Source organism: Balaenoptera ricei, chromosome 2 (assembly GCF_028023285.1).
Source record: "Balaenoptera ricei isolate mBalRic1 chromosome 2, mBalRic1.hap2, whole genome shotgun sequence".
Classification (NCBI taxonomy): domain Eukaryota; kingdom Metazoa; phylum Chordata; class Mammalia; order Artiodactyla; family Balaenopteridae; genus Balaenoptera; species Balaenoptera ricei.
Window position 1 is genome coordinate 63,425,657 of NC_082640.1, and position 25,710 is coordinate 63,451,366.

General features: G+C 39.3%; 2 protein-coding genes across 3 annotated transcripts in view; one reads left to right on the top strand and one right to left on the bottom strand.

Annotated features, from left to right (window-relative positions):
- NPTN (neuroplastin) overlaps positions 1–5,687 on the top strand; it is a 64,904-nt gene extending 59,217 nt beyond the window's left edge. Inside the window, exons 6-8 of the mRNA XM_059912793.1 lie at positions 3,189–3,210; positions 4,054–4,128; positions 4,671–5,687. Of these exons, the coding sequence (XP_059768776.1) occupies positions 3,189–3,210; positions 4,054–4,114 (83 nt within the window). The 3' untranslated portion in view covers positions 4,115–4,128; positions 4,671–5,687. The remainder of the gene's footprint in view (positions 1–3,188; positions 3,211–4,053; positions 4,129–4,670) is intronic.
- Positions 5,677–25,710, bottom strand: part of REC114 (REC114 meiotic recombination protein) — a 110,573-nt gene continuing 90,539 nt past the window's right edge. For both annotated transcript variants that reach the window (XM_059912795.1, XM_059912794.1), the window contains 3 exons: positions 24,405–24,617; positions 8,442–8,528; positions 5,677–5,942 (listed from right to left, as the gene is read on the bottom strand). In XM_059912795.1, the coding sequence (XP_059768778.1) occupies positions 5,778–5,942; positions 8,442–8,528; positions 24,405–24,617 (465 nt within the window). In that variant the 3' untranslated portion in view covers positions 5,677–5,777. The remainder of the gene's footprint in view (positions 5,943–8,441; positions 8,529–24,404; positions 24,618–25,710) is intronic.

The window sequence follows — 25,710 nt, forward strand, 5'->3', positions numbered from 1 at the left end:
GTATAAAAGATATTTGAGGTTTTGTGGGAACCATTTTTAGTGGCTGTGATGTATCCAAACTCTTTTTAACACTTTAGAATTAAGAGCTAGTCTAATGTTCCAAAATCAGTTAAATGGTCAAAAGATTGGTAGCATATGAAGCTTTACAAGAGGCCAGGAATGTTGGAAAAGGAATGGGACTTTTAAAAATGATATGCGAAACACACGTGTTGTCTCTTAACCAGGGGTCATCTGGGTCAGTAACAGGCTACCTTATGAAGAAAATACAATAGGACTGAATAAGGAAGGAAATTGAAAATAATTGTTACTCTCTTTTGGGTTTAATGCTACTCTGCTGAGATCAGGCAAAATTTAAGTGGGTTTAGAAACCATAAAACCTCATCCTCAGTGAGATGAAGGCAGTGAAAAAGGAGCTTTGACCAGACAGTCAACTTACTTTGACATTAAAGCCATCTTTGTGGAGCTGGTATTGTATCAGGTAATCTGTTATTTACTAGGCATTGCAGAGCACCCTTCCAGATTCTGAGGCGATGTAGGGGAATGAGGGCTCTAAGTGCATTCACTTGGGAAGACAACATTCAGCTGAATGAATCAGTGTGTGCAACAGGTCCACCAGGAACTTCACTCATAAGATGGATTCCAGAAGCATCTTGTTTCCACTCTCCCCCAGCCCTCTTCCTCTCATCTAGTCAGTGGCTGTGAGTAATACCCAGCTGGAGAGAACAGTCATTGTTTAAGCGGCTGTCTTTTGCCCTGAGGGTTTGGGGGTATGTTGATATTTGCCGGTTACTATGACTTCTTTTTTTTCCCCCCTCAATTGCATCAAACCCTTAAAACATGGTGGTAAGTGAGCGATATGCATGCTTTTGGAGTTTGTTTAATCTCCGCTTCAGTCTATACGATGCACAGTTCATAATGTTAACACTTTTCTTCAAGTTTACTTCATTCACTTTCACAACTAATTTGGATTTCAGTTTGCTGTTTAATCCTCATTTACTTTGATTTTTGTACCTTTTATCTGTAGTTCTGTTCTTTCCCTCTCTCCTGATTTCCTTGTTAGAGGTCAAGTTGTTTTGTTGTTTGACCTGTAAAGGGAGAGTGGTGCTGCAGATAGTGATTCAGTCCAGGAAAGTGGGAGACTTGAGGCTCTTTTCTTTGTTCCTTATAAATGTGGAAGTGGATTTGGGGAGAGAGATGAAGGGGCTCGTGAGACGTAGGCACAAGTGTGAACAGCAACTGCTCCCACTTGCAGGCATGGCAGCTACACCAGAGCCACTGTTGCTAAAACCCCTCATGCAGCCCTTTGCACGTTATCGGCTTGTTGGGCTGGAAAATGACGTTATTAGTCAGACACCAGGGCGTACATGTATCCCCATTACTGAAGAAAGAAAAGCTCATGGTGTGAAGTGCTTGGGTTAGTGCTGAAGTGTCACGCTTTGGAAAGATTAGCTTGGCTATCGCGATTCCCTCTCCCCTTTTTTTTCTCTTAAAATTGGGAGTAGATTGGTGATATTCTTGAATCAGCTATCTTGCTTTAGAATTTTGTGTTTTCGGGTGCACAGCCAGAGCACTAAAAGTATTCTAAGTTTGCTCCTGTGTCCTTTCCTGTAAGTCCCAGAAGTGCTTAGTTTCTAGCATGTAGCTGAGCTGGCTTGGCCAGGATGCTGAGAGCGTTAGGGTGTTGTGGTGAGGGAGGATCTAGGCTGGGCTTGTGTGTCTCAGTACCTGATACGTCTTTGTATATCTCCACTGTATACACAGCACACAGATGTCTTGGGTGTCTAAGTCTTAGTTTGTTCTCTGTACTGTTCGATAGTGTACTATTGTTAGTAGTAGAATCCTGTGGACACTGGTGTGTTGCTAGCCTATTGTTCTGGCTAAGTCACTGGTTTGTGGTTAGTTTTGTTTCTGTTTTGTTTTGTTTTGTTTCTTTTTTTTGAAATCTTTTTTTGCTCCAGTCACTGTGTGTGCTGGCGGTGGCTTTGCCTCTCCGTTGCCTCAAAGGAACAGGTGGAGCAATGTCTCCCTCTGACAGACATTACTCCTGACGTGTGCTCCTGCAGATGCCTACACTGAGACTGTAATCTCCATAACTGCTTCATGTGCACCAAGCCCCCTTGTGGAATCCTGCTGAGAGTTTTTCTAGAAGCCTTCAGTTCTGAATCATTTAGTCTACCTGACGTTTGTAAAATAAAAAGAAACTAAGAGCACTTACTTGTTTCCCCCACCTTTGTGGGCCTTAAAAAAAAAAATCTGTGTGTATACACACACACACATACACACACACACATATATCCCTGATTAAAGGGGACCAAGTTTCCCTTAGTTGAAACAGGAAAGAAAAACTTACAAATCAGAATCAGAAAATACCAATTTAAGAAGGCACCTAACTAAACTCAGATAATGTAAGCTTTTCGATTAAAAAGAAAAAAAAAGATAACTCATGGCTCATCTGGGTTTGGGTTCTGGTTTTGGCCAGGGTACAAGAGTGAGCCAGTTTTTCTATCTGAAGTCTTTTCTAGAGGGATGTCAGCACCATTCAGCTTTCCCTGGTCTGTCACAGAACATCCTCTGGTCTACCTACACTTGTTGCTGGTATAGCCTACCCTGGCTGACCCAGTATTAGGTTGAACCATTGTGGCTTCCTCTGTCTCATTCTCCAGACTAAAGACTCTCCTAAAGATTACAAAACAGCAAGAACAGTGTCCTTTGGGGAAGTGAGGATGTGTGGTTAAACATATGGAACATACACATCCATCTACATTGCAGGATTGAGCCCAAACTATACATGCATTCACCACAAGAAAACAAACAGCAGGATTTTACAACTGAAATGTTGGTTTGTCTTCTCATCTATTTAAGAGTGAACCACTGGAACTTGGGGACAAGATGAGTATAATGATATTGCAGCCTATCTGTCCGCTACAGTTGCAGTTTTTCATGACAAGCATTCAAAGTGTTAACTAAAACCATTGAAACAACATACCTGCCATTAAAAACCTGAATCTAGAAATAATAACTCCATGAGTGTTTTGCACCTCCAGATGGAATGGCCTTGAATAAATGCTATGAATAGCCATGTTTGCCACTTGCCGTTTGCTGTTCTGTTAATCCTTATGCAGTCTCACAATTTTCTCCCTTCTTCTTCTGTCTCTCAATGGATTATTAAAAACTGAACACCTGTGTAGACGATGAACCAGCTGGGCCAATGTAAGTACTTTATTCGACATTGATTCAGTAGTTTCTGGTTGGGTTATTTTGTATTTGCTGTTTAATCAAAGGGCTAGCTAAGACTGTAGGGGAAGACAGTGAGTGGAAACACTGTTGCAGTGTAGACTTCTTAGCCAGACATGGAGTTGACTGATTGCCATTTGATTCCCAGGACAGGCCATGCAGTTTTTTTAGTAGCAATACAAAGTGGAATACCATGCCAAAAAAATGTTTAAAATTTTGCACACCCCATACGTTTAAATTGATAATGTGGGGGAAATCACCAGTATATCTGAGACTTCAGGTTTTGTTAAAGTTAATTTCAAGCTTGACTGTAGCATGGATAAACGGCCTGGCTCCATTAAATTGCGTGTGTCCAAGAGACAAAATTGCAAATTTTGAATCAATCCAAGATTAGCAGAATCTCCTAGAGTTGGGGACTAAGGAGTCAGAGGCAGGCAAACAGTGCCCAAATTATTAAGTGCCAGAGGGCACAGCACTGCCTGTATATAATTGAGTATCTTTTACCATTTGAGAAGAGACAGTGGTGTTGAGTAGAGAAAAAACTACTATTTCACCTTTATAGTAATTATAGTTTACAAATCAAAGGGAAAGTTACCGGTATATTGTCTGCCTTGGGAGTCAAAAGGATCTATTAATTTAAGGTATGTAGGCACTTTACACAAGGAATATTAATTGTGTATTAATATTGTGCAATAAAACTTCTTACTATACCAGGGATGGCAGTAAGTGGAAGACTCCCTGTATTTCCGTGTGTTATACTTTCAAAAGTTGCTACTGACCTTGAGTTTAACTCTTGTAAATGCAATTTTTCCTCCAAAGGAAAACCAACTCTACCAACAATCACAAAGATAAAAACTTGCGCCAGAGAAACACAAATTAAGTACTACTTATAATGTAAGTATGGCCTTCTTTAGAAATTTTAAAAAATTACATTCAAATGAATGTGCCTCTGTTGACCTTATTAAAAATTCTTCAATAGTTGGTGTTATGTTGCAAGATCTTTTAGTTGATTTCAAGAGCAGCCAATACTGGTGGAACAAGTTGTCTGTCCAGTGTAGCAGCTGGAAAGGAAGATTTTCAGCTGAGCTCTTTCACTTATTTACATAAATGCTTTTCAGAATATGTATGATGTTTCAAAACATCACTTTACCACTTTACTTACATCTTTAAAAAGAGGTAAAAATGAAATCGTCACCTTCTTAGGTGGATTATTCTCAGAGGCCAATTGGTCCCACTTTGCTTCTGAGGGCAAGGCGAGAATGGTGGCCAGGCACAGCTGGGCTGGAGTACCTTCCGGTTAGGCACATGGAGATCAGAATTCCACACCGCATCCCTGAGCATGCTGTTTGAACCACAGCTTTGTTTTATAGGCACTTGGTGTAGTCTTAATAGTGCATATTCTCTTTTAATTTCTAAATACTCCTCTTTCTTCACAGATCTTTAGGTTCCTGAAACTGGTGGCAACATGACCTGCTAAATTTTCTGCTTGTACCTCTTTGGTTCTTTCCCTTTCAAGTGAGCAGCACCATGATGACTGTCTAAAGCATGCCTTATTTAGCCTCTCCTGTAAGGGTGACCTAGCCAGGTACATTTTAAACAATGCTTCAGTGTAGAAGGTGTAAACTATTTTGGGCTTGATGTGCTGTGAATGTTGTTTTTTTTTTTCCCTTTGGTAGAATATTTAAATAGAAGTAAAAAGGTCCTCTGAGGATCAGATCATGCATGCACCGTTTTTTACTTAATGCAGCTGTTAAATTGGCAAAGCTCTAAAATGCACTGCTGCCATCTAGTGATACATTTTTGTAAAGTACAGCAAAACCTACAGATATATACAGTATATAAATATATATATATATATATTTATATTTTTGGGGGTGGGAGAAATCCAAAATAAAATAAATGCTTGTTTCATTTTTAAGCTGCTGATACTCATTCCTTACTATATGTTGTCAGATGAGGAAACTGTTCAGTTCTGGTACATAAAGATGAGTAATATAAACTGAAATCTATAATTTTAAGGGCTTAACCTCTGACTTTGATAAGAAGCTGGAACAGTCCACTGAATGGATATAATGAACTGCAGTATATATGTATGATTGCTTTTTAAGTGATTATTTTTTCTTTTGTTAAATCATGTAAATTCTTAAATCCTTTTGCACTGATGTGTTGAACCTAATTGTACATTCAATTAAGGCAAACTTTTATAATTTACCTTTTGTTTTCAATGACCTTGAAATGTTACAGCATGGTATTCTATGCAACTAGTTATACTTTGAGGTTGACACTGTATTTTTTCATTGAGTGTAGATTTTCACACCCGGCAGGGTTCTCACACGGTGCGTAATGGTAGATGCATGTACTTGTGTTTTGTGTAATTGTTGAAGTGCAATGATGTATAAAGAAGTGGATTCACCTGTTTTTAAAAATAAAACTGATAAAAGGTGTTGGAATAATACTCTTTATTCTAGTATCTTCTCTAATCTTAGGAGGAAGCATTTTTTCCATTGCGCTCAAGTTCCTCAGTTCTGTATGTACGTAGAATGTTAGTTGCTCAGCCCTGTCAGCTTTTTCAGTTCCTTTTCCACCTCTTCCACGAATGCTGGGAAATTCTGATCCATGAGGCACAAGCGTAGAAAGGGGCCTAACTCTTCTGTGTTCCATGCAGATTGTTCATAGACCACGGGCAGCTCCTCTGATGCCAGGAGAGACTGGGGGGATTCCAGAAGAGTAGTTTATTAGAGATTACAGGAGAAAGCAACAGCCTGAATAATACAACACAGAAAAACTTTGCCTTAAGGAAAGATTTGGGAAACAGACACCAAAAATTAGTGTTAGCTTTGCAGAGTTCCTTTACATAATGTTTCTAAATATACAAAGTGAGATAAACTTGTATCCTTAGGTATTTCAAGTATATTAATGAAACGATTTGCAAAGTTAAGATCCTGCTTCAATGAAGAGTATGGTGCTGATAAGTTTGTGGATTGATAAGCCTATTGATGAATGGACGCCACTAACTTAGTTCATCCTTCCCACCTTATAGGTGGAAGAATGGGTGTGAGCAGTTCATCATATGGAAACTGGGTTCTGAATGTCATACAGAGAGGTCACAAACTGACCATCCCAAGGACACAGTTATCTCGCTTTTTCTGGTCCTGTCCGTGAGGCTTGACAAGTAGAGGCATGTATCCATCACCACAATCAAGACAGAACATTTCCACCACCACCAGAAAGTCCCTCATGCTACCTGCTCTTGTCAGACCTTCAACCCTTGGCAACCATGATCTGTTTTCCATACCTTATAGTTTTGCCTTTTCCAGAACGTCATATATAATGTGTGTTTTTCACATGCTTATTTGCCATTTGTATGCCTTCTTTGGTAACTTGTATTTTAACACCATTTGACTAAGCTGCCAATATTTAAATATTAGGAGAGTTCGAATAAAAGTCTGACTGAGCTTGGCAATTTGGAAGATAAGGTGACACTGGATCCACAGTCCCACGTGACGAAGATGGCTCCAGCTCTGTGTGTGGTTCAGTTACGTCTGGGCCTTTGACTCAGCCTTCTTATTCGCTCCTCATGTTAATTCTACTTAGGTAGGTGGTTTTCTACCCTTTCCATGGATGGCATGGTTTGGTATATATGTATACAACTGACTTTTCTCTAGGAACTGTCTATAATAGAAATTGACTTTTCCAAATTCAAACCAGACTGTATCTAAAGGTAGAAAGAAGAAAATGAAAGTAAAATGGAGCCCTGTTCTCCAGTGAGAGCCACTGTTAACATGTTAGTGTATCTCCTTCCAAACTTACGTTGTGTGTTTTTACTACAAAAATCATGCTATTTTGTAGCCTTTTAAAAAACAATGTACTATGAATATCTTTCCATGTCAATAGATATAGACATCACTTTTAGTGACTACATTTTTATCCCGCCTATGGTCATAGCACTCTTTAACCACTCAGTATCCTATTAGTGAATAATTACGTTTCCAATTTTACTATAAAAAACACTGAAAAACATCCTTGTATGTATATTTGTGTAGATGAAATGGTATTATAGGTATAAGATATAAAGTTAAATTTTATCTATATTGCTGAGTTGCTTTCAAAGAGTTTTACCAAACTTATATTCAAAGAACAACTTGTCTAGAAGGTCAGAGCAAACAAGTAACATATCTGAGCTCCCAGCCTGGTGCTTTTTCTTCTTTATACATGGTTCTTCTATATGATGTAAATAAACTGGGCTGACGTACACCTTTTATAGCAACTGATACTTCCTGAAAAAGGACATCACACACTGCCTTGCTCATGTTTTTTTCCTGTGGCTCAGCCACTCTGAATCAGTTAACCTGTAACCCCAGTGCAGATATGAGGCTACAAACTGGGCACTATAACGTCTGCCCTGTGATTGTCCATTTATTTTGAGTGAGTGGTGAGCCAGATGGAGAAAGCACCTGTATTTTCTTTCTCATACCACTGTTAGCACAGTTTAATAGATAAATTAAAAAGGAAATTCATCCTTGAATATTGATGAATTCCATGCAGAATTCTGTGGAAAGCACAGGCTGACAGCCTGCTGTCGAGCACAGCAGGTAATGCAGTGAGGAGGAGACCATCCTCAGGAGCTCCCAGCAGACCAGGCCTCAGGAACCCTGAGCCTGGATGAATAGTTCTGCAGGAGTCTTTCTTTGGTAACAGCAAACTGCAAGGGGAGAGGGCATGTCCGAAAGCAGTTCTGTGGTAACAGAGTTGAATCCTCCCGGGTCTCCACACATCCTTATAGCTGAGATCCTCACACTGAATATCTGCCCCTACAGAAACTACCCTTGATATGACTCCAAATTCATATTGATACTTGTATTAGAAGAGTTTCCAAATTTCGTTTCCAAAATTAAATTGAAATTCTTACCTGTATTCCTCTTTCTGGGATAGGTGGTGAATAAATTCTTTATCTCACACATTTAAAGGCTAACACTATAGACCACTCTTCATCTTTCATTTCCTCAGGAGAATAGTTCTTCAGTATATGTCATCGTGTCTAATCTTACAATAAGGGTAGGTGGAGATGGCCTGTCTCTGTCTTTACCATCTTCTATAGCAACACTTTAAGTTACTGTTCTAGAACAATGGATTGAACAGAGGGATACAAATTCTTCAGGATCACTGTTTTTCCTGACACGAAAACTGAACATGGAAATAGGCCCTACCTGAGCTAACCAGGCCACTGAGGTCCTTCCTCTTGGAGTGCTTGTGCCAGCCAGTACCCACTGTCGCTGCTCCGGGTTCTGGTGTGACTGCAGTGAAACTACATACAGTTAGGCGACTGGCTGAACAGGCCATTAAAGAAGTGGAAACACATGCATTCACGTTCAAAGACAGAAAACATCGGTAAAAGTGGTAAGATCATTGTTGATGTAGTCTGTCCTGGTTTAAGCTTGGCTGTTACTTGATTTACCACAGTAGAGGTACAGACAGTTTAAATCTGAGGCGCCTGCCCTGTGCCTGGTGTTCCTTATGTCTCATAGGCTGGTAGTGCTTTTTCTTGTCCGACACCATGGTGTACTTTTGTCTTCAGTGGACATTGCCCAGCTTCTGATAATCATGATTTGTCACCTTCTAAAAATTATTACTCAAGTAATACATGTTCACGGCAAAAAAGGAAAATGGGAAAAAACCCTATAGCTGCAAGATAATCTTACATTTTTAATAAAAGTTTTAAAAATCTCATTTTAGACATTCTGAGGGAATGAGTTCTTCTGTTAGTAAAATTCCTAGATATCTTCATTCAACAATGTTTGTGCCTACTGTGTACTAGACACCGGGGTGATAAAGGGAAGGGAGCCACAAAGAACAAGGTAGAGGTCCGGCCCTCAAGAACCTACAGCCCAGTAAGAACTTAGCAAGTAAAACAACAATTAGAATGCAACCCAGGAAGTGCTGGAATGGAGGTAAATATAAGACTTAAGGCTTATAGTGGAGGGGAGTACAGGAGGGGTGTGTGCGCTAAGCATGAACGGTAGGAATGCTTTAGAGTCCGAGCTGCTTCAAAGGAACCTGTTACAGGAGGGGTTGTTCTCTAGCAGAACACAGGGGATGTTTTCTAGGCAAACAGTGAATACGGTATAGAAGGAGGCCTGGAGGCATAAGAGGCTCTGAGGGCTGCTGCTACCTAAAAGCACAAACTTTTCCAAGAGCCCCACCACTCCTTCCTAGCCACATGTCTGCAGGCCTGGTTATGTTTTGGATACATGTGGTGCTTGTAGTGCTAATCTCCAGACAGTTGTGAGCTAGTGGTATCACACAGGGAGAATCCAAGACCCTCCCTGGAAGGTGTCTCTGTCAGCAGCATGTTCTGACTGCCAGAAGTAAACGTTCTACATGGAAGCTGACTGTTGCTAGTTAGTGCGTATTAGCAGAAATGCATATCTGGAAGCATCAAAAATGGGGTGGCAGGACAGAGAGGAAGGAAAGAACAAAGAGAAAACTAGTCAAGAAAACTAAAATAAATATGAGCAAAAAGGTAAGGGACTTTAATGAGTCTAGAATCCTTAGGCAAGCCCCATTTCTCTATTTAGTTTCCTTATCTGGAAAAGTCAGACTCTAGTGTTTCTTCCAGCTCTGATATTTGATGTTTTCCTAGGAGACACATCAGTTCAGCTCACACTGTGTTCTTCAGACAACTGGGAAAGACATCAACCAAAATTCATATGCCATACACACTGAACTATAGCCAAGTGCGATGGAAGCAGCTGAGGCTACTGGGGTGGCTCTAAGGATTGGACAGTCCTCTACCCAAGTGCAGAGAAATGGAAGGTTCTGTGCACACAGGAACGAGCCCCTGGCCACTTTCTGCTGGACTTGTGCTAACAGAGGAAAGAGTTCACCTAGGAACTGCCCCCCTCTCCGAGTAGGCTGGGTTGCCTTAGAAGCCCTCAGGTTGAGAAATACCTGGTTAGGCCACAATTAGCAAAATTACAAGGCTGAGGAAAAGTAAAAACAAAAGAGCCAGGAAGTGACTCAAGAACTTGAAATAGAAAGACATGGAATTATCTCTATTTGCAAAGAAGAGAATAACTGTTTTAGACAAAAGAAAATACACAGGCCAGAGCTTGCACCTCTTGAATTGGATTCTGAAAAAGGCAGCATGATAGCAAATTTGCACAGCAGCAGCTAAGGGCAAGCCTTAGGGGTTTTTGTCATTAGGAAGACTAGAATGTTCTAAGTAGTGCTTCACAATGTCTGCATGCTGGTGAATTAACCCAGTAGCTTTATCTCGTCTCTTGCTCTGCAGCATCAGACACGCCATCTTATCATGGCCCTATTGACTCGTGAGTTCTTAACCCTCAGTAATAACTGACCAGGATGCTCATTTGTTCATTTGCAAGGGAAGGCAAATCTGAAAGGGTAACAGCACTGGCAGTAATAGTAATAATGGATCATGTTATTTAGATATTTGCCAGGTGTTGTCCTAGCTGCTTATAGACAGAATTTCAGTCTCACCATTTTACAGATGAGGTTGAGTGACTTGCATGAGATCACGTAGCTACTAACAGGGCTAGGATTCAAACCTAGATCCATTTTGATTCCAAAGCCTGTGGTCTTTGCACAACACTGTGCCATCTCATCTACTCAGAACACCAAACTACAGATCAGAGGAAGACTTGAATACAGAATCAAGAAAAGACATGAAAGTTTCGTCATAAGCAAGAAAGCACCTTATATAAGCCATTCCATCCCATTTGTAGAGAGGGGATTCTTAAAGAATACAGCAGCAGATGATGAGGCAAAAATGTTTTAAACTAGATCCAGGGTTTGTAAAAAACAAAAACCAGCTTTAGTGTTAAGACATGTTCACAACAAAAGTCAGGCAGAAACAAATGAAGGGGAAGAATTCTAAAACATCAAAGTTTGATTTGGCAAATTAAACATAGTCAAGAAGAAATCATACAGTATTTGTTTAAAGAAAAACACTTTATGATAAATAATGTAAATCTATGTTTGCCCCAGATAAACTATAAAAAGAAGGTGGTAAAACAGCAAAGGTGAATTGTCTTGGCCCAGTGAGTTTAAGGGGAACTTCCAGGATGAAGTGATGGAAAGCCAGGTTTGGAAAATCATTACTCAAAATAGAAAATAAGAAAACCCAGCATGAAACTGGAATTTCATCCCAAGAGCAGAGGTAGCTTATGCTAGCAGCATGTGGGACTATGCCAAAGAAATGCTAGAATATGTACCTCGAGGAGAAATTCTGTAATAAAGATTCTCAAACTTTTATCACAAGACTCCTTTACACTTACAGCTTTTGTTTTGAGTTATGTGTGATATTTATCTGTTAGAAATTAAAACAAAAATTTTAAATATTCATTTAAAACTTATAAAACCATTATAATGGTTATATATAACCATTATAATATTAAAAACATTTTAATGAAAACTATATTTCCTAACACAAAAATATAATGACTTTTGCAAATCTCTTTAATATCTAGCTGGACTCTCCTATCCGCTTCTGCACTCAATCTGCCGACACATGTTGTTCTGGTTGAAGTATATGAAGAAAATCTGGCTTCACACAGATATACAGATGGAAAGTTTTTTTTTTTTAAATGGGTTTTTCAGGTAATTGTGGATACTCCTTGATATGACACCAAAACTCAACAAGTGGTAGTTTCTTAAAGGTTAGTTTCAAGATAGAATCTGAAATCACAGCAAGGAACTTTTTATACTCTGTTATATTAAAATCCTTTGGTCTAAGCAATCTCTGTACTGTTTTCCATAGCAGTTGTACCAATTTACATTCCCACCAAGAGTGCACCAAGGGTTCTCTTTTCTCCACATCTTGTCTTTTTGATAATAGCCATTCTGACAGGTGTGAGGATATCTCATTGTGGTTTTTTTTTAATCGTTTTATTGAAACATGAATAAGTACAAAATAGTATAAAATACATGAAGACATAATGATACAATGATCACTTGAGTATCCACTATTGATTTTAAGATAATAAAAAACAGCATTAACTTTGAAGTCATTCTCATTAATGTTTTTTTAAACTTTTTATTTTATATTGGAGTATAGTTGATTGACAGTGTGATAGTTTCAGGTGTACAGCAAAGTGATTCAGGTATACATATACATGTATCTATTTTTCAAATTCTTTTCCCTTTTAGGTTGTTACATAATACTGAGCAGAGTTCCCTGTGCTATACAGTAGTTCCTTGTTGGTTATCCATTTTAAATATAGCAGTGTGTACATGTCAATCCCAAATTCCCCAACTATCCCTTCCCCCTGGTAACCCTAAGTTCATTCTCTAAGTTCGTGAGTCTGTTTCTGTTTTGTAAATAAGTTCACTTGTATCATTTTATTTTTAGATTCCCCATATAAGCGATATCATATATTTGTCTTTCTCTGACTTCACTCGGTATGACAATTTCTGGGTCCATCCATGTTGCTGCAAAATGGCATTATTTCATTCTTTTTAATGGCTGAGTAATAGTTAATTGTATATATGTACCACATCTTCTTTATTCATTCCTCTGTAGATGGACATTTAGGTTGCTTCCATGTCTTGGCTATTGTAAACAGTGCTACAGTGAACACTGGGGTGCATGTATCCTTTAGGACTATGTTTTGCTCCAGATATATGCCCAGGAGTGGGATTGCAGGATCATATGGTAGCTGTATTTTTAGTTTTTCAAGGAACCTCCATACTGTTCTGCATAGTGGCTGTACCAATTTACATTCCCACCAACAATGTAGGAGGGTTCCCTTCTCTCTACACCCTCTCCAGCATTTATTGTTTGTGGATTTTTTGATGATAGCCATTTTGACTGGTGTGAGGTGATACCATTGTCGTTTTGTTTTTTTTTTAACATCTTTATTGGAGTATAATTGCTTTACAAAGGTGTGTTAGTTTCTGCTTTATAACAAATTCAATCAGCTATACATATACATATACCCCCATATCTCCTCCGTCTTGTGTCTCCCTCCCACCCCTCTAGGTGGTCACAAAGCACCGAGCTGATCTCCCTGTGCTATGCAGCTGCTTCCCACTAGCTGTCTTTTACATTTGGTAGTATATATAAGTCCATGCCACTCTCTCACTTCGTCCCAGCTTACCCTTACCCCTCCCCATGTCCTCAAGTCCATTCTCAACTTCTGCGTCTTTGTTCCTGTCCTGCCCCTAGGTTCTTCAGAACCTTTTTTTTTTAGACTCCATATATATGTGTTAGCATACAGTATTTATTTTTTTTTCTGACTTACTTCACTCTGTATGACAGACTCTAGGTCCTCACCTACAAATAACTCACTACAAATAACTCAATTTCATTTCTTTTTATGGCCGAGTAATATTCCATTGTATATATGTGCCACATCTTTATCCATTCATCTGTCGATGGACATTTAGGTTGCTTCCATGTCCTGGCTATTGTAAACAGAGCTGCAATGAACATTGTGGTACGTGACTCTTTTTGAATTATGGTTTTCTCAGGGTACATGCCCAGTAGTGGGATTGCTGGGTCATATGGTAATTCTATTTTTAGTTTTTTAAGGAACCTCTATACGGTCTCCATAGTGGCTGCATCTATTTACATTCCCACCAACAGTGCAAGAGGGTTCCCTTTTCTCCACAGCCTCTCCAGCATTTATTGTTTATATATTTTTTTAATCTTTTTTTCTTTTTTTATTCAAAGTCACAAAAATTATAATCATCCTCATCAGTTCACTCAGTCCCATGTAATTTTTTTTTCATCTTGATCTTTTGTTAGCACTTTTATGAATTCATCAGTTTTCCATTAGAGTTCTGAAAATGCTTATTCATTCAATTCAGCAGTATAGTCAGTTACCAGAAACCTGTACTTGTCAGAGTCTTTTCCATGAATTCCTTGAAGATGAAACCCTTTTATAGGAACATTTTTGCAAAAGCATCAGAGTACACCCAGAACTCTCTGTAAATGACAAAAGACTTAAAAATGACCATGGTTAAAGATTTGATGAAAGTTCATAATAATGCAATTGACAAGGAAATTTAGTTATTTCTGAGATATACATTTTTTTATAAGTTTATTTATTTAGGCAGTGTTGGGTCTTCGTTTCTGTGCGAGGGCTTCCTCTAATTGCGGCAAGTGGGGGCCACTCTTCATCGCGGTGCGCGGGCCTCTCACTATCGCGGCCTCTCTTGTTGCGGAACACAGGCTCCAGACGCGCAGGCTCAGTAGTTGTGGCGCACGGGCTCAGTTGCTCCGCGGCATGTGGGATCTTCCCAGACCAGGGCTCGAACCCATGTCCCCTGCATTGGCAGGCAGATTCTCAACCACTGCGCCACCAGGGAAGCCCTGAGATATACATTTTAAATAGCTAGAATTATGACATAACATTATACCAGAACATATAAGAGTTTTAGAAATTTCATGTAATGTCTGAAACATTTATATTAACATATTTCCATACAAATAACCCAAAGAAAGTTTAGTATTAGTTGGTTTTTTTGTTTGTTTGATTTTTTATACTGCAGGTTATTAGTCGTCAATTTTATACACGTCACTGTATACATGTCAATCCCAATCGCCCAGTTCAGCACACCACCATCCCCACCCCACCGCGGTTTTCCCCCCTTGGTGTCCATACGTTTGTTCTCTACATCTGTGTCTCAACTTCTGCCCTGCAAACCAGTTCATCTGTACCATTTTTCTAGGTTCCACATACATGCATTAATATACGATACTTGTTTTTCTCTTTCTGACTTACTTCACTCTGTATGACAGTCTTTAGATCCATCCACGTCTCAACAAATGACTCAGTTTCGTTCCTTTTTATGGCTGAGTAATATTCCATTGTATATATATGCCACAACTTTTTTACCCATTCATCTGTCGATGGGCATGTAGGTTGCTTCCATGACCTGGCTATTGTAAATAGTGCTGCAATGAACACTGGGGTGTATGTGTCTTTTTGAATTATGGTTTTCTCTGGGTATATGCCCAGGAGTGGGATTGCTGGGTCATATGGTAATTCTATTTTTAGTTTTTTAAGGAACCTCCATACTGTTCTCCATAGTGGCTGTATCAATTTACATTTCCCACCAACAGTGAAAGAGGGTTCCCTTTTCTCCACACCCTCTCCAGCATTTGTTGTTTGTAGATTTTCTGATGATGCCCATTCTAACTGGTGTGAGGTGATACCTCATTGTAGTTTTGATTTGCATTTCTCTAATAATTAGTGATGTTGAGCAGCTTTTCATGTGCTTCTTGGCCATCTGTATGTCTTCTTTGGAGAAATGTCAATTTAGGTCTTCTGCCCATTTTTGGATTGGGTTGTTTGGTTCTTTAATATTGAGCTGCATGAGCTGTTTATATATTTTGGAGATTAATCCTTTGTCCATTGATTCGTTTGCAAATATTTTCTCCCATTCTGAGGGTTGTCTTTTTGTCTTGTTTATGGTTTCCTTTGCTGTGCAAAAGCTTTGAAGTTTCATTAGGTCCCATTTGTTTATTTTTGTTTTTATTTCCATTACTCTAGGAGGTGGATCAAAAAAGATCTTGCTGTGATTTATGTCAAAGAGTGTTCTTCCTATGTTTTCCTCTAAGAGTTTTATAGTGTCCAGTCTTACATTTAGGTCTCTAATCCATTTTGAGTTTATTTTTGTGTATGGTGTTAGGGAGTGTTCTAATTTCATTCTTTTACATGTAGCTGTCCAGTTTTCCCAGCACCACTTATTGAAGAGACTTTCTTTTCTCCATTGTATATCTTTGCCTCCTTTGTCATACATTAGTTGACCATAGGTGCGTGGGTTTATCTCTGGGCTTTCTATCTTGTTCCAGTGATCTATGTTTCTGTTTTTGTGCCAGTACCATATTGTCTTGATTACTGTAGCTTTGTAGTATAGTCTGAAGTCAGGGAGTCTGATTCCTCCAGCTCCGTTTTTTTCCTTCAAGACTGCTTTGGCTATTCGCGGTCTTTTGTGTCTCCATACAAATTTTAAGATGATTTGTTCTAGTTCTGTAAAAAATGCCATTGGTAATTTGATAGGGATTGCACTGAATCTGTAGATTGCTTTGGGTAGTATAGTCATTTTCACAATATTGACTCTTCCAATCCAAGAACATGGTATATCTCTCCATCTGTTGGTATCATCTTTAATTTCTTTCATCAGTGTCTTACAGTTTTCTGCATACAGGTCTTTTGTCTCCCTAGGTAGGTTTATTCCTAGGTATTTTATTCTTTTTGTTGCAATGGTATATGGGAGTGTTTCCATAATTTCTCTTTCAGATTTTTCATCATTAGTGTATAGGTGTGCAAGAGATTTCTGTGCATTAATTTTGTATCCTGCAACTTTACCAAATTCATTGATTAGCTCTAGTAGTTTTCTGGTGGCATTTTTAGGATTCTCTGTATAGTATCATGTCATCTGCAAACTGACAGTTTTACTTCTTCTTTTCCAATTTGTATTCCTTTTATTTCTTTTTCTTCTCTGATTGCTGTGGCTAGGACTTCCAAAACTATGTTGAATAATAGCGGTGAGAGTGGACATCCTTGTCTCGTTCCTGATCTTAGAGGAAATGCTTTCAGTTTTTCACTGTTGAGAATGATGTTTGCTGTGGGTTTGTTGTATGTGGCCTTTATTATGTTGAGGTAGGTTCCCTCTATGCCCACTTTCTGGAGAGTTTTTATCAGAAATGGATGTTGAATTTTGTCAAAAGCTTTTTCTGCATCTATTGAGAGGATCATATGGTTTTTATTCTTCAATTTGTTAATATTGTGTATCACATTGATTGATTTATGTATATTGAAGAATCCTTGCATCCCTGGGATAAATCCCACTTGATCATGGTGTATGATCCTTTTAATGTGTTGTTGGAGTCTGTTTGCTAGCATTTTGTTGAGGATTTTTGCATCTATATTCATCAGTGATATTGGTCTGTAATTTTCTTTTTTTGTAGTATCTTTGTCTGGTTTTGGTATCAGGGTGATGATGGCCTCATAGAATGAGTTTGGGAGTGTACCTTCCTCTGCAATTTTTTGGAAGAGTTTGAGAAAGATGGGTGTTAGCACTTTTCTAAATGTTTGATAGAATTCACCTGTGAAGCCATCTGGTCCTGGACTTTGCTTTGTTGGAAGATTTTTAATCACAGTTTCAATTTCATGACTTGTGATTGGTCTGTTCATATTTTCTGTTTCTTCCTGGTTCAGTCTTGGAAGGTTATACCTTTCTAAGAATTTGTCCATTTCTTCCATGTTGTCCATTTTATTGGCATAGAGTTGCTTGTAGTAGTCTCTTAGGATGCTCTGTATTTCTGCGGTATCTGTTGTAACTTCTCCTTTTTCATTTCTGATTTTATTGATTTGAGTCCTCTCCCTCTTTTTCTTGATGAGTCTGGCTAATGGCTTATCAATTTCGTTTATCTTCTCAAAGAACCAGCTTTTAGTTTTTTTGATCTTTGCTATTGTTTTCTTTGTTTCTATTTCATTTATTTCTGCTCTGATCTTTATGATTTCTTTCCTTCTGCTAACTTTGGGTTTTGTTTGTTCTTCTTTCTCTAGTTCCTTTAGGTGTAACGTTAGATTGTTTACTTGAGATTTTTCTTGTTTCTTTAGGTAGGCTTGTATAGCTATAAACTTCCCTCTTAGAACTGCTTTTGCTGCATCCTATAGGTTTTGGATCGTCGTGTTTTCATTGTCATTTGTCTCTAGGTATTTTTTTATTTCCTCTTTGATTTCTTCAGTGATCTCTTGGTTATTTAGTAACATATTGTTTAGCCTCCATGTGTTTGTGTTTTTTACGTTTTTTTCCCTGTAATTCATTTCTAATCTCATAGCATTGTGGTCAGAAAAGATGACTGATATGATTTCAATTTTCTTAAATTTACTGAGGCTTGATTTGTGACCCAAGATGTGATCCATCCTGGAGAATGTTCCACGTGCACTTGAGAAGAAAGTGTAATCTGCTGTTTTGGGATGGAATGTCCTATAAGTATCAAATCTATGTGTTCTACTGTGTCATTTAAAGCTTCTGTTTCCTTATTTATTTTCATTTTGGATGATCTGTCCATTGGTGTAAGTGAGGTGGTAAAGTCCTCCACTATTATTGTGTTACTGTCGGTTTCCTCTTCTATAGCTGTTAGCAGTTGCCTTATGTATTGAGGTGCTCCTATGTTGGGTGCATATATATTTATAATTGTTATATCTTCTTGGATTGATCCCTTGATCATTATGTAGTGTCCTTCCTTGTCTCTTTTAACATTCTTTATTTTAAAGTCTATTTTATCTGATATGAGTATAGCTACTCCAGCTTTCTTTTGATTTCCATTTGCATGGAGTATCTTTTTCCATCCCCTCACTTTCAGTCTGTATGTGTCCCTAGGTCTGAAGTAGGTCTCTTGTAGACAGCATATATATGGGTCTTGTTTTTGTATCCACTCAGCAAGCCTGTGTCTTTTGGTTGACTCAGCAAGCCTGTGTCTTTTGGTTGGAGCATTTAATCCATTTGCGTTTAAGGTAATTATCGATATGTATGTTCCTGTGACCATTTTCTTAATTGTTTTGGGTTTTTTTTTTTGTAGGTCCTTTTCTTCTCTTGTGTTTCCCACTTAGAGAAGTTCCTTTAGCGTTTGTTGTAAAGCTGGTTTAGTGGTGCTGAATTCTCTTAGCTTTTGCTTGTCTGTAAAGCTTTTGATTTCTCCGTCAAATCTGAATGAGAGCCTTGGCAGGTAGAGTAATCTTGGTTGTAGGTTCTTCCCTTTCATCACTTTAAGTATATCATGCCACTCCCTTCTGGCTTGTAGAGTTTCTGCTGAGAAATCAGCTGTTAACCTTATGGGAGTTCCCTTGTATGTTATTTTTCGTTTTTCCCTTGCTGCTTTCAGTAATTTTTCTTTGTCTTTAATTTTTGCCAATTTGATTACTATGTGTCTTGGTGTGTTTCTCCTTGGGTTTATCCTGTATGGGACTCGCTGTGCTTCCTGGACTTGGGTGGCTATTTCCTTTCCCATGTTAGGGAAGTTTTCGACTATAATCTCTTCAGATATTTTCTCTTGTCCTTTCTCTCTCTCTTCTCCTTCTGGGACCCCTATAATGCGAATGTTGTTGCATTTAATGTTGTCCCAGAGGTCTCTTAGGCTGTCTTCAGATCTTTTCATTCTTTTTTCTTTATTCTGTTCCACAGAAGTGAATTCCACCATTCTGTCTTCCAGGTCACTTATCCGTTCTTCTGCCTCAGTTATTCTGCTATTGATTCCTTCTAGTGTATTTTTCATTTCAGTTATTATATTGTTCACCTCTGCTTGTTTTTTCTTTAGTTCTTCTAAGTCTTTGTTAAACATTTCTTGCATCTTCACAATCCTTGCCTCCATTCTTTTTCTGAGATCCTGAATCATCTTCCCTATCATTCTCAATTCTTTTTCCAGAAGGTTGCCTGTTTCCACTTCACTTAGTTGTTTTTCTGGGGCTTTATCTTGTTCCTTCATCTGGGACATAATCCTTTGCTGTTTCATCTAACTTTCTATGACTGTGGTTTTCGTTCTGCAAGGTGCAGGATTGTAGTTCTTCTTGCTTCTGCTGTCTGCCCTCTGGTGGGTGAGGCTATCTAAGAGGCTTGTGCAAGCCTCCTGATGGGAGGGACTGGTGGTGGGTAGAGCTGGGTCTTTTCTTCGCTCTGGTGGGCAGGGCCTGCTCAGTAAGACTTTAATCTGCCTGTCTGCTGATGGGTGGAGCTGTGTTCTCTCCCTGTTGGTTGGTTGGCCTGAGACAGCCCAGCACTGGCACCTACAGGCTGTTTGGTGGGGCTAATGGTGGCCTCTGGGAGGGTTCATGGCAGTGAGTACTTCCCAGAACTGCTGCTGCCAGTGTCTTTGTCCCCACAGTGAGCCACAGCCACCCCCTCCCCCCACCTCTGCAGGAGACTCTACAATAGTAGCAGGTAGGTCTGGCCCAGTCTCTTGTGGGGTCACTGCTTTTTCTCCCAGGGTCCTGATGTGCACAGGACTTTGTGTGCCCTCCAAGAGTGGATTTTCTCTTTCCCTCAGTCCTTTGGAAGTCCTGCAGTCAAATCCCACTGGCCTTCAAAGCCAGATTCTCTGGGGACTCTTCCTCCCGTTGCTGGACCCCCAGGCTGGGAAGCCTGAAGTGGGGCTCAGAACTTTCGCCCCAGTGGGAGAGCTTCTGTTGTATAATTGTTTTCCACTTTGTGGGTTGCCCACCTGGCGGGTATTGGATTTGATTTTATTGCAGTTGCGCCCCTCCTACCGTCTTGTGGCTTCCCCTTTGTCTTTGGATATAGGGTATCATTTTTGGTAGGTTCCAGTGTTTTTCTGTCAATGGTTGTTCAGCTGTTAGTTGTGATTCTGGTTTTCTCGTAAGAAGGGGTGAGAGCACGTCCTTCACCATCTTGAGCTTGAATTGTGGTTTTGATTTGCATTTCCCTGATGATGAGTGATGCTAGGCATCTTTCCTGTGTCTGTCGGCCATCCATATATCTTTGGAAAATCTGTTCAGGTTCTCTGCTCATTTTGTAATTATTTTTTTAATGTTGATTTGTATGAGTTCTTTGTGTATTTTGAATATTAACCCCTTATCAGATATATCGTTTGCAAATATCGTCCATTCAGTAGGCAGCCTTTGTATTTTGTTAATAGTTTCCCTTGCTGTGCAACAGCTTTTTTACTTTGATGTCCCATTTGTTTAGTTTTGCTTTTGTTTCCCTTGCTTGAGGAGACAGGCCCATAAAAATATTGCTAGGACTGATGTCAAAGAGTGCACTGCCTATGTTTTCTTCTAGGAGTTTTATGGTTTCAGGTCTTACATATAAGTCTTTAATGCATGTTGATTTTATTTTTGTATATGGTATGAAAAAGTAGTCCAGTTTTCCCAACATCATTTATTGAAGAGAAATTAAAAACAGAACTAGCATATGATACAGCAATTCCACTCTGGGTATTTTTCCAAAGAAAACAAAAACAATAATTCAAAAAGATACATCCACCCCTATGTTCACTGCAGCATTATTCACAGTAGCCAGGATATGGAAGCAAACTAACCCTAAGTGTCTATTGATAGATGAATGGACAAAGAGGATGTGGTACAAACACACATACATACAAACGAATATTAGCCATAAAATAGAATGAAATCTTGTCATCTGTGACAACATGGATGGACTCAGAGGATATTATGCTGAAAGAAGTAAGTCAGAGAAAGACAAATACTGTATGATTTCACTTACATGTGGAATCTAAAAAACAAATGAACAAACAAAACAAACAGATTCACAGATACAGGGAACAAACAGATGGTTACCAGAGGAGATGGGGAAGGAGAACGAGTGAAATAGGTGAGGGAGATTAACAGGTACAAAAATAAATAAGTAAATAGAATCCATTAGTCTGTTTTGCACTTTGAAAAATTTGTTGTGATCCTTTTTTTTTTTTTTTTAACTTTGGGTTTATTTATTTATTTACTTATTTATGGCTGTGTTGGGTCTTCGTTTCTGTGCGAGGGCTTTCTTTAGTTGCGGCAGGTGGGGGCCACTCTTCATCGCGGTGCATGGGCCTCTCATTATCGCGGCCTCTCGTTGCGGAGCACAGACTCCAGACGCGCAGGCTCAGTAATTGTGGCTCACGGGCCTAGTTGCTCCGCGGCATGTGGGATCTTCCCAGACCAGGGCTCGAACCCGTGTTCCCTGCACCAGCAGGCAGACTCTGAACCACTGCGCCAGCAGGGAAGCCCCTGTTGTGATCTTTATACTTTTTTTTAATAATTTTTAATTTTTTTTTATATTTCTTTTTGGCTGCGTTGGGTCTTTGTTGCTGCGTGCAGGCTTTCTCTGGTTGCAGTGAGCAGGGGCTACTCTTCGTTGCAGCACGTGGGCTTCTCAGTGTGGTGGCTTCTCTTGATGTGGAGCACAGGCTCTAGGCACGTGGGCTTCAGTAGTTGCAGCATGCAGGCTCAGTAGTTGCAGCACATGGGCCCTAGGGCATGCGGGCTTCAGTAGTTGTGGCACGTGGGGTCAGTAGTTGCGGTGCGTGGGCTCCAGGGCGCGCAGGCTCAGTAGTTGTGGTGCACGGGCTTAGCTGCTCCGTGGCATGTGGCATCTTCCTGGACCAGGGATCAAACCCACGTCCCCTGCATCGGCAGGTGTATTCTTAACCACTGTGCCACCAGGGAAGTCCCTATTTTGCACTTTGGGTCTTTCATCCATGCATGATGTTGTAGCATCATGTATTTGTCACTTGAAAAATAGTGGTTCGCTGGACTACACAGATCCCCCAAATGTTGAAACATTTTGTCACTTAATTATTTTAAAAATCACGTTCATTAGTAGTACCATCAGGAAGGTCTTCTGGGTTAGGAAGCTGTGAAGCTCAAGTGGCAGATACAAGTTTTCCAGGATTCTAATTTTCACTCGAAAAGCTTATTTCATCATTATCAATAAATGCTGTCAGTTGTTTTCTTGAAATGACAGGCTCACTTCATTCGAGAAAATGTCCACCAAACACCCAAATCTGAATAACCAGAGTTTGTCTGTTGCTCAAGTAATATGGTGTTCCATGAAGAAAGAGGTGGTTCAGCACCCAGTGCAGTCATACAGGTGCTTTCCCAGGAGAAAGCCATCGTGCTTCAGAATACAGATGGTTTTGTTAGCTGGTTCTTTTCTTCAGTGACCAGTGAAAAACCTGACTGCGTACAGTTGGATGCCACTGCATTGATCTGTGCTAAGGTGACAGCAGGTTTGCTCACAATGCTTTTGTCCCATTAACACAAATATCAATACAGCAAAAGGGCAAATAACATCTTAATATTATTACAGAAATAATGTGGACTTTGTGGACCCCTGAAAAGGTCTCAGGGAAGGGTCCGTGGATCATGCTTTGAGAACCACTGTTCTGTAGTGATACCCATAATACACCTGGGACTCCCAGCTAATCTAATTTCTAGTATTACAGGTAGCTACAGTGAGACTCAACCTTGAATTTAAAGAAAAAAAAAAATCACTCAGTGTCTTCTTTGGAAAAAATGTCTATTCAGGTCCTCTGCCCATTTTTTAATCAGATTGTTTGGTTTTTTTGATACTGAGTTGTATGAGTTCTTGTAATTTTGCATATTAACCCTTTATTGGATGTATCATTTGCAAATACCTTCTCTCATTCAATAGGTTGCCCTTTTGTTCTGGTGAGGATTTCCTTCACTGTGCAAAGCTTTTTTTTAGTTGGTTGCAGTCCCATTTATTTATTTTTGCTTTTGTTGCCCTTGCCTGAGGTGCGTGGAAAGATGCTCAACATCACTCATCATCAGGGAAATGCAAATCAAACCACAAGACATTACCTCACAACTGTCAGAATGGCTGTCATCAAAAAGACAAGAAATAATAAGTGTCAGTGAGGATGTGGAGAAAAAGGAACTCATGCACAGCTGGTGGGAATGTAAATTGGTAGCTACTATGGAAAACAGTATGGTAGTTCCTCAAAAAATTAAAAATGGAACTACCATATGATCTAGTAATTCCACTCTGGGTATTTATCCGAAGAAAACAAAAACACTAATAAAAGATATATGCACCCCTGTGTTCAGTGCAGCATTATTTACAGTAGCCAAGATACAGAAGCAACCTATGTGTACATCAATAAATGACTGGGTAAGATGAGGTCTGTGTGTGTATATGTATACACACACACATACACACAACGGAATATATACACAAATGAGGTATATATACACACACACTAAAATATGTGGAATCTAAAAAACAAACGAACAAATATGAAACAAACAGACTCATAAATACAGAGAACAAGTGTGGTTGCAGAATGGGGGGCGATGGGCAAACTAGATCAAAGGGATTAAGAGGCACAAACTTCCAGTTATAAAATAAATGAGTCACAGGGATCTAATGTCAGCATAGGGAATATAGTCAATAATACTGTAATAATTTTGCATGGTGACAGATGGTAACTAGACTTACTGTGATCATTTTGTAATGTATAAAACTATCAAATCACTATACTGTACACCTGAAACTAATAGTATAAGTTAATTATACATCAATAAAAATAAGTCACTCAACATTAGATATCCTTAACCTACAAACCTGGTGGACTCAGCAAATTCCACTGTGATTTTGGCCCCCATAGAGCATTAACTTGTCAGGTTTCTCGTACAGCCACACGCTCACCTACTTACATCATGCTGTGGTGGGATGCTCTGCACACGGCCCTTCCCTTGGCTTTCACCTGTCCACAGCGGGCTAGGACTCAGCCTGAGCTCCCGGCTGATTCCGTCAGGCACCTGGACAGTGAGGTACTGGGCCAGGTTCTGCACGCAGCTGCAGCAGTGTTCCAGCGCCTGCTCCTTTGAGCCTCCACTAAACTGCACCCGGAACATACGACTCTTGTTCTGTGTGACAAATCAAAAGATATCCTCAGTGACCCTCGTGTCCTATCACTTTACTTTTATTTACTGTGAGGTCTTCCCTTTGTTTGAAGGGGAAGAGGTATGAATAAGGGAGTAGTTACCCTAGATTGTTGATGTGGGTATAGAAAAGCCAAAAATTAGTTTTCTTCTCCCTTTTGGGAGCTGTTCCTCATACTAAATGCATTTCCCTCAAGGAACTGGCAGACATCAGCAAAAATGGAAAATCCCATATCATAAAGACCAGGAAGGTCACTATACTGACTGCAGTAAAAGATCAATGTTTTGTCTTACTTTGGAACAAAGGTTTCATACCGTCTAATTCCTCAGGTGGAAAATCAGTGAAGCTAATAGTCCTGGCTCAACAAAATTTTCCAAACCTGGGTATATAAAAGAGCTAACCAGGTAGATACCACATTAAACAAGCCAGTGAATTTGAAAAACAAAACGGGATCAGGGGACAGGCAAATGCTGAGAGCTAATGTAACTCATATTAATAATCCGTAGTGCCCTTTATCCTTAAAGAGGCCAGACTTAACATACAAATCACACAGACAAATCAATCACATGTTGCCTTTAATTTGCTGTATGAGTTACATCCCCTGGCAAATCCGCAAATATGGGAGAGATGCAATTAAAATTTTTAAAAGTGGCAACTACATCAAATTTATTTAATTGTAAGTTTAAAAATAGAACTAAATTGTAACAATAACAACAATAAACCCATTATTTTAATAGAAGTAGTTTCCTTTTTCTAGTCTGATATCCTGCCTAGTTTTAGAGGACTCAGCTTACACAAAAGCCACCCCAAATGGGTGGTATGTATTGTGTACCTTTGTTCAATTTCTTCTGTGAAGAAATTCAGATGCTAACATAGTAACAGCATTTTTCATTTATTAAACACACAAATCACACTGCTAACTGGAAAATGTTTCTAACCACAGTTAACAAAATCCTGAAAGTTCCTATAAGCGAAAATCCTTGATTTTCCTGTTCACAGTTTACCCTATTTAAATTTTTAGATAAAGCCATCAAGCAAAGCCACATCTTTAGGATACAGAAAACTTGGCGTGGCTAA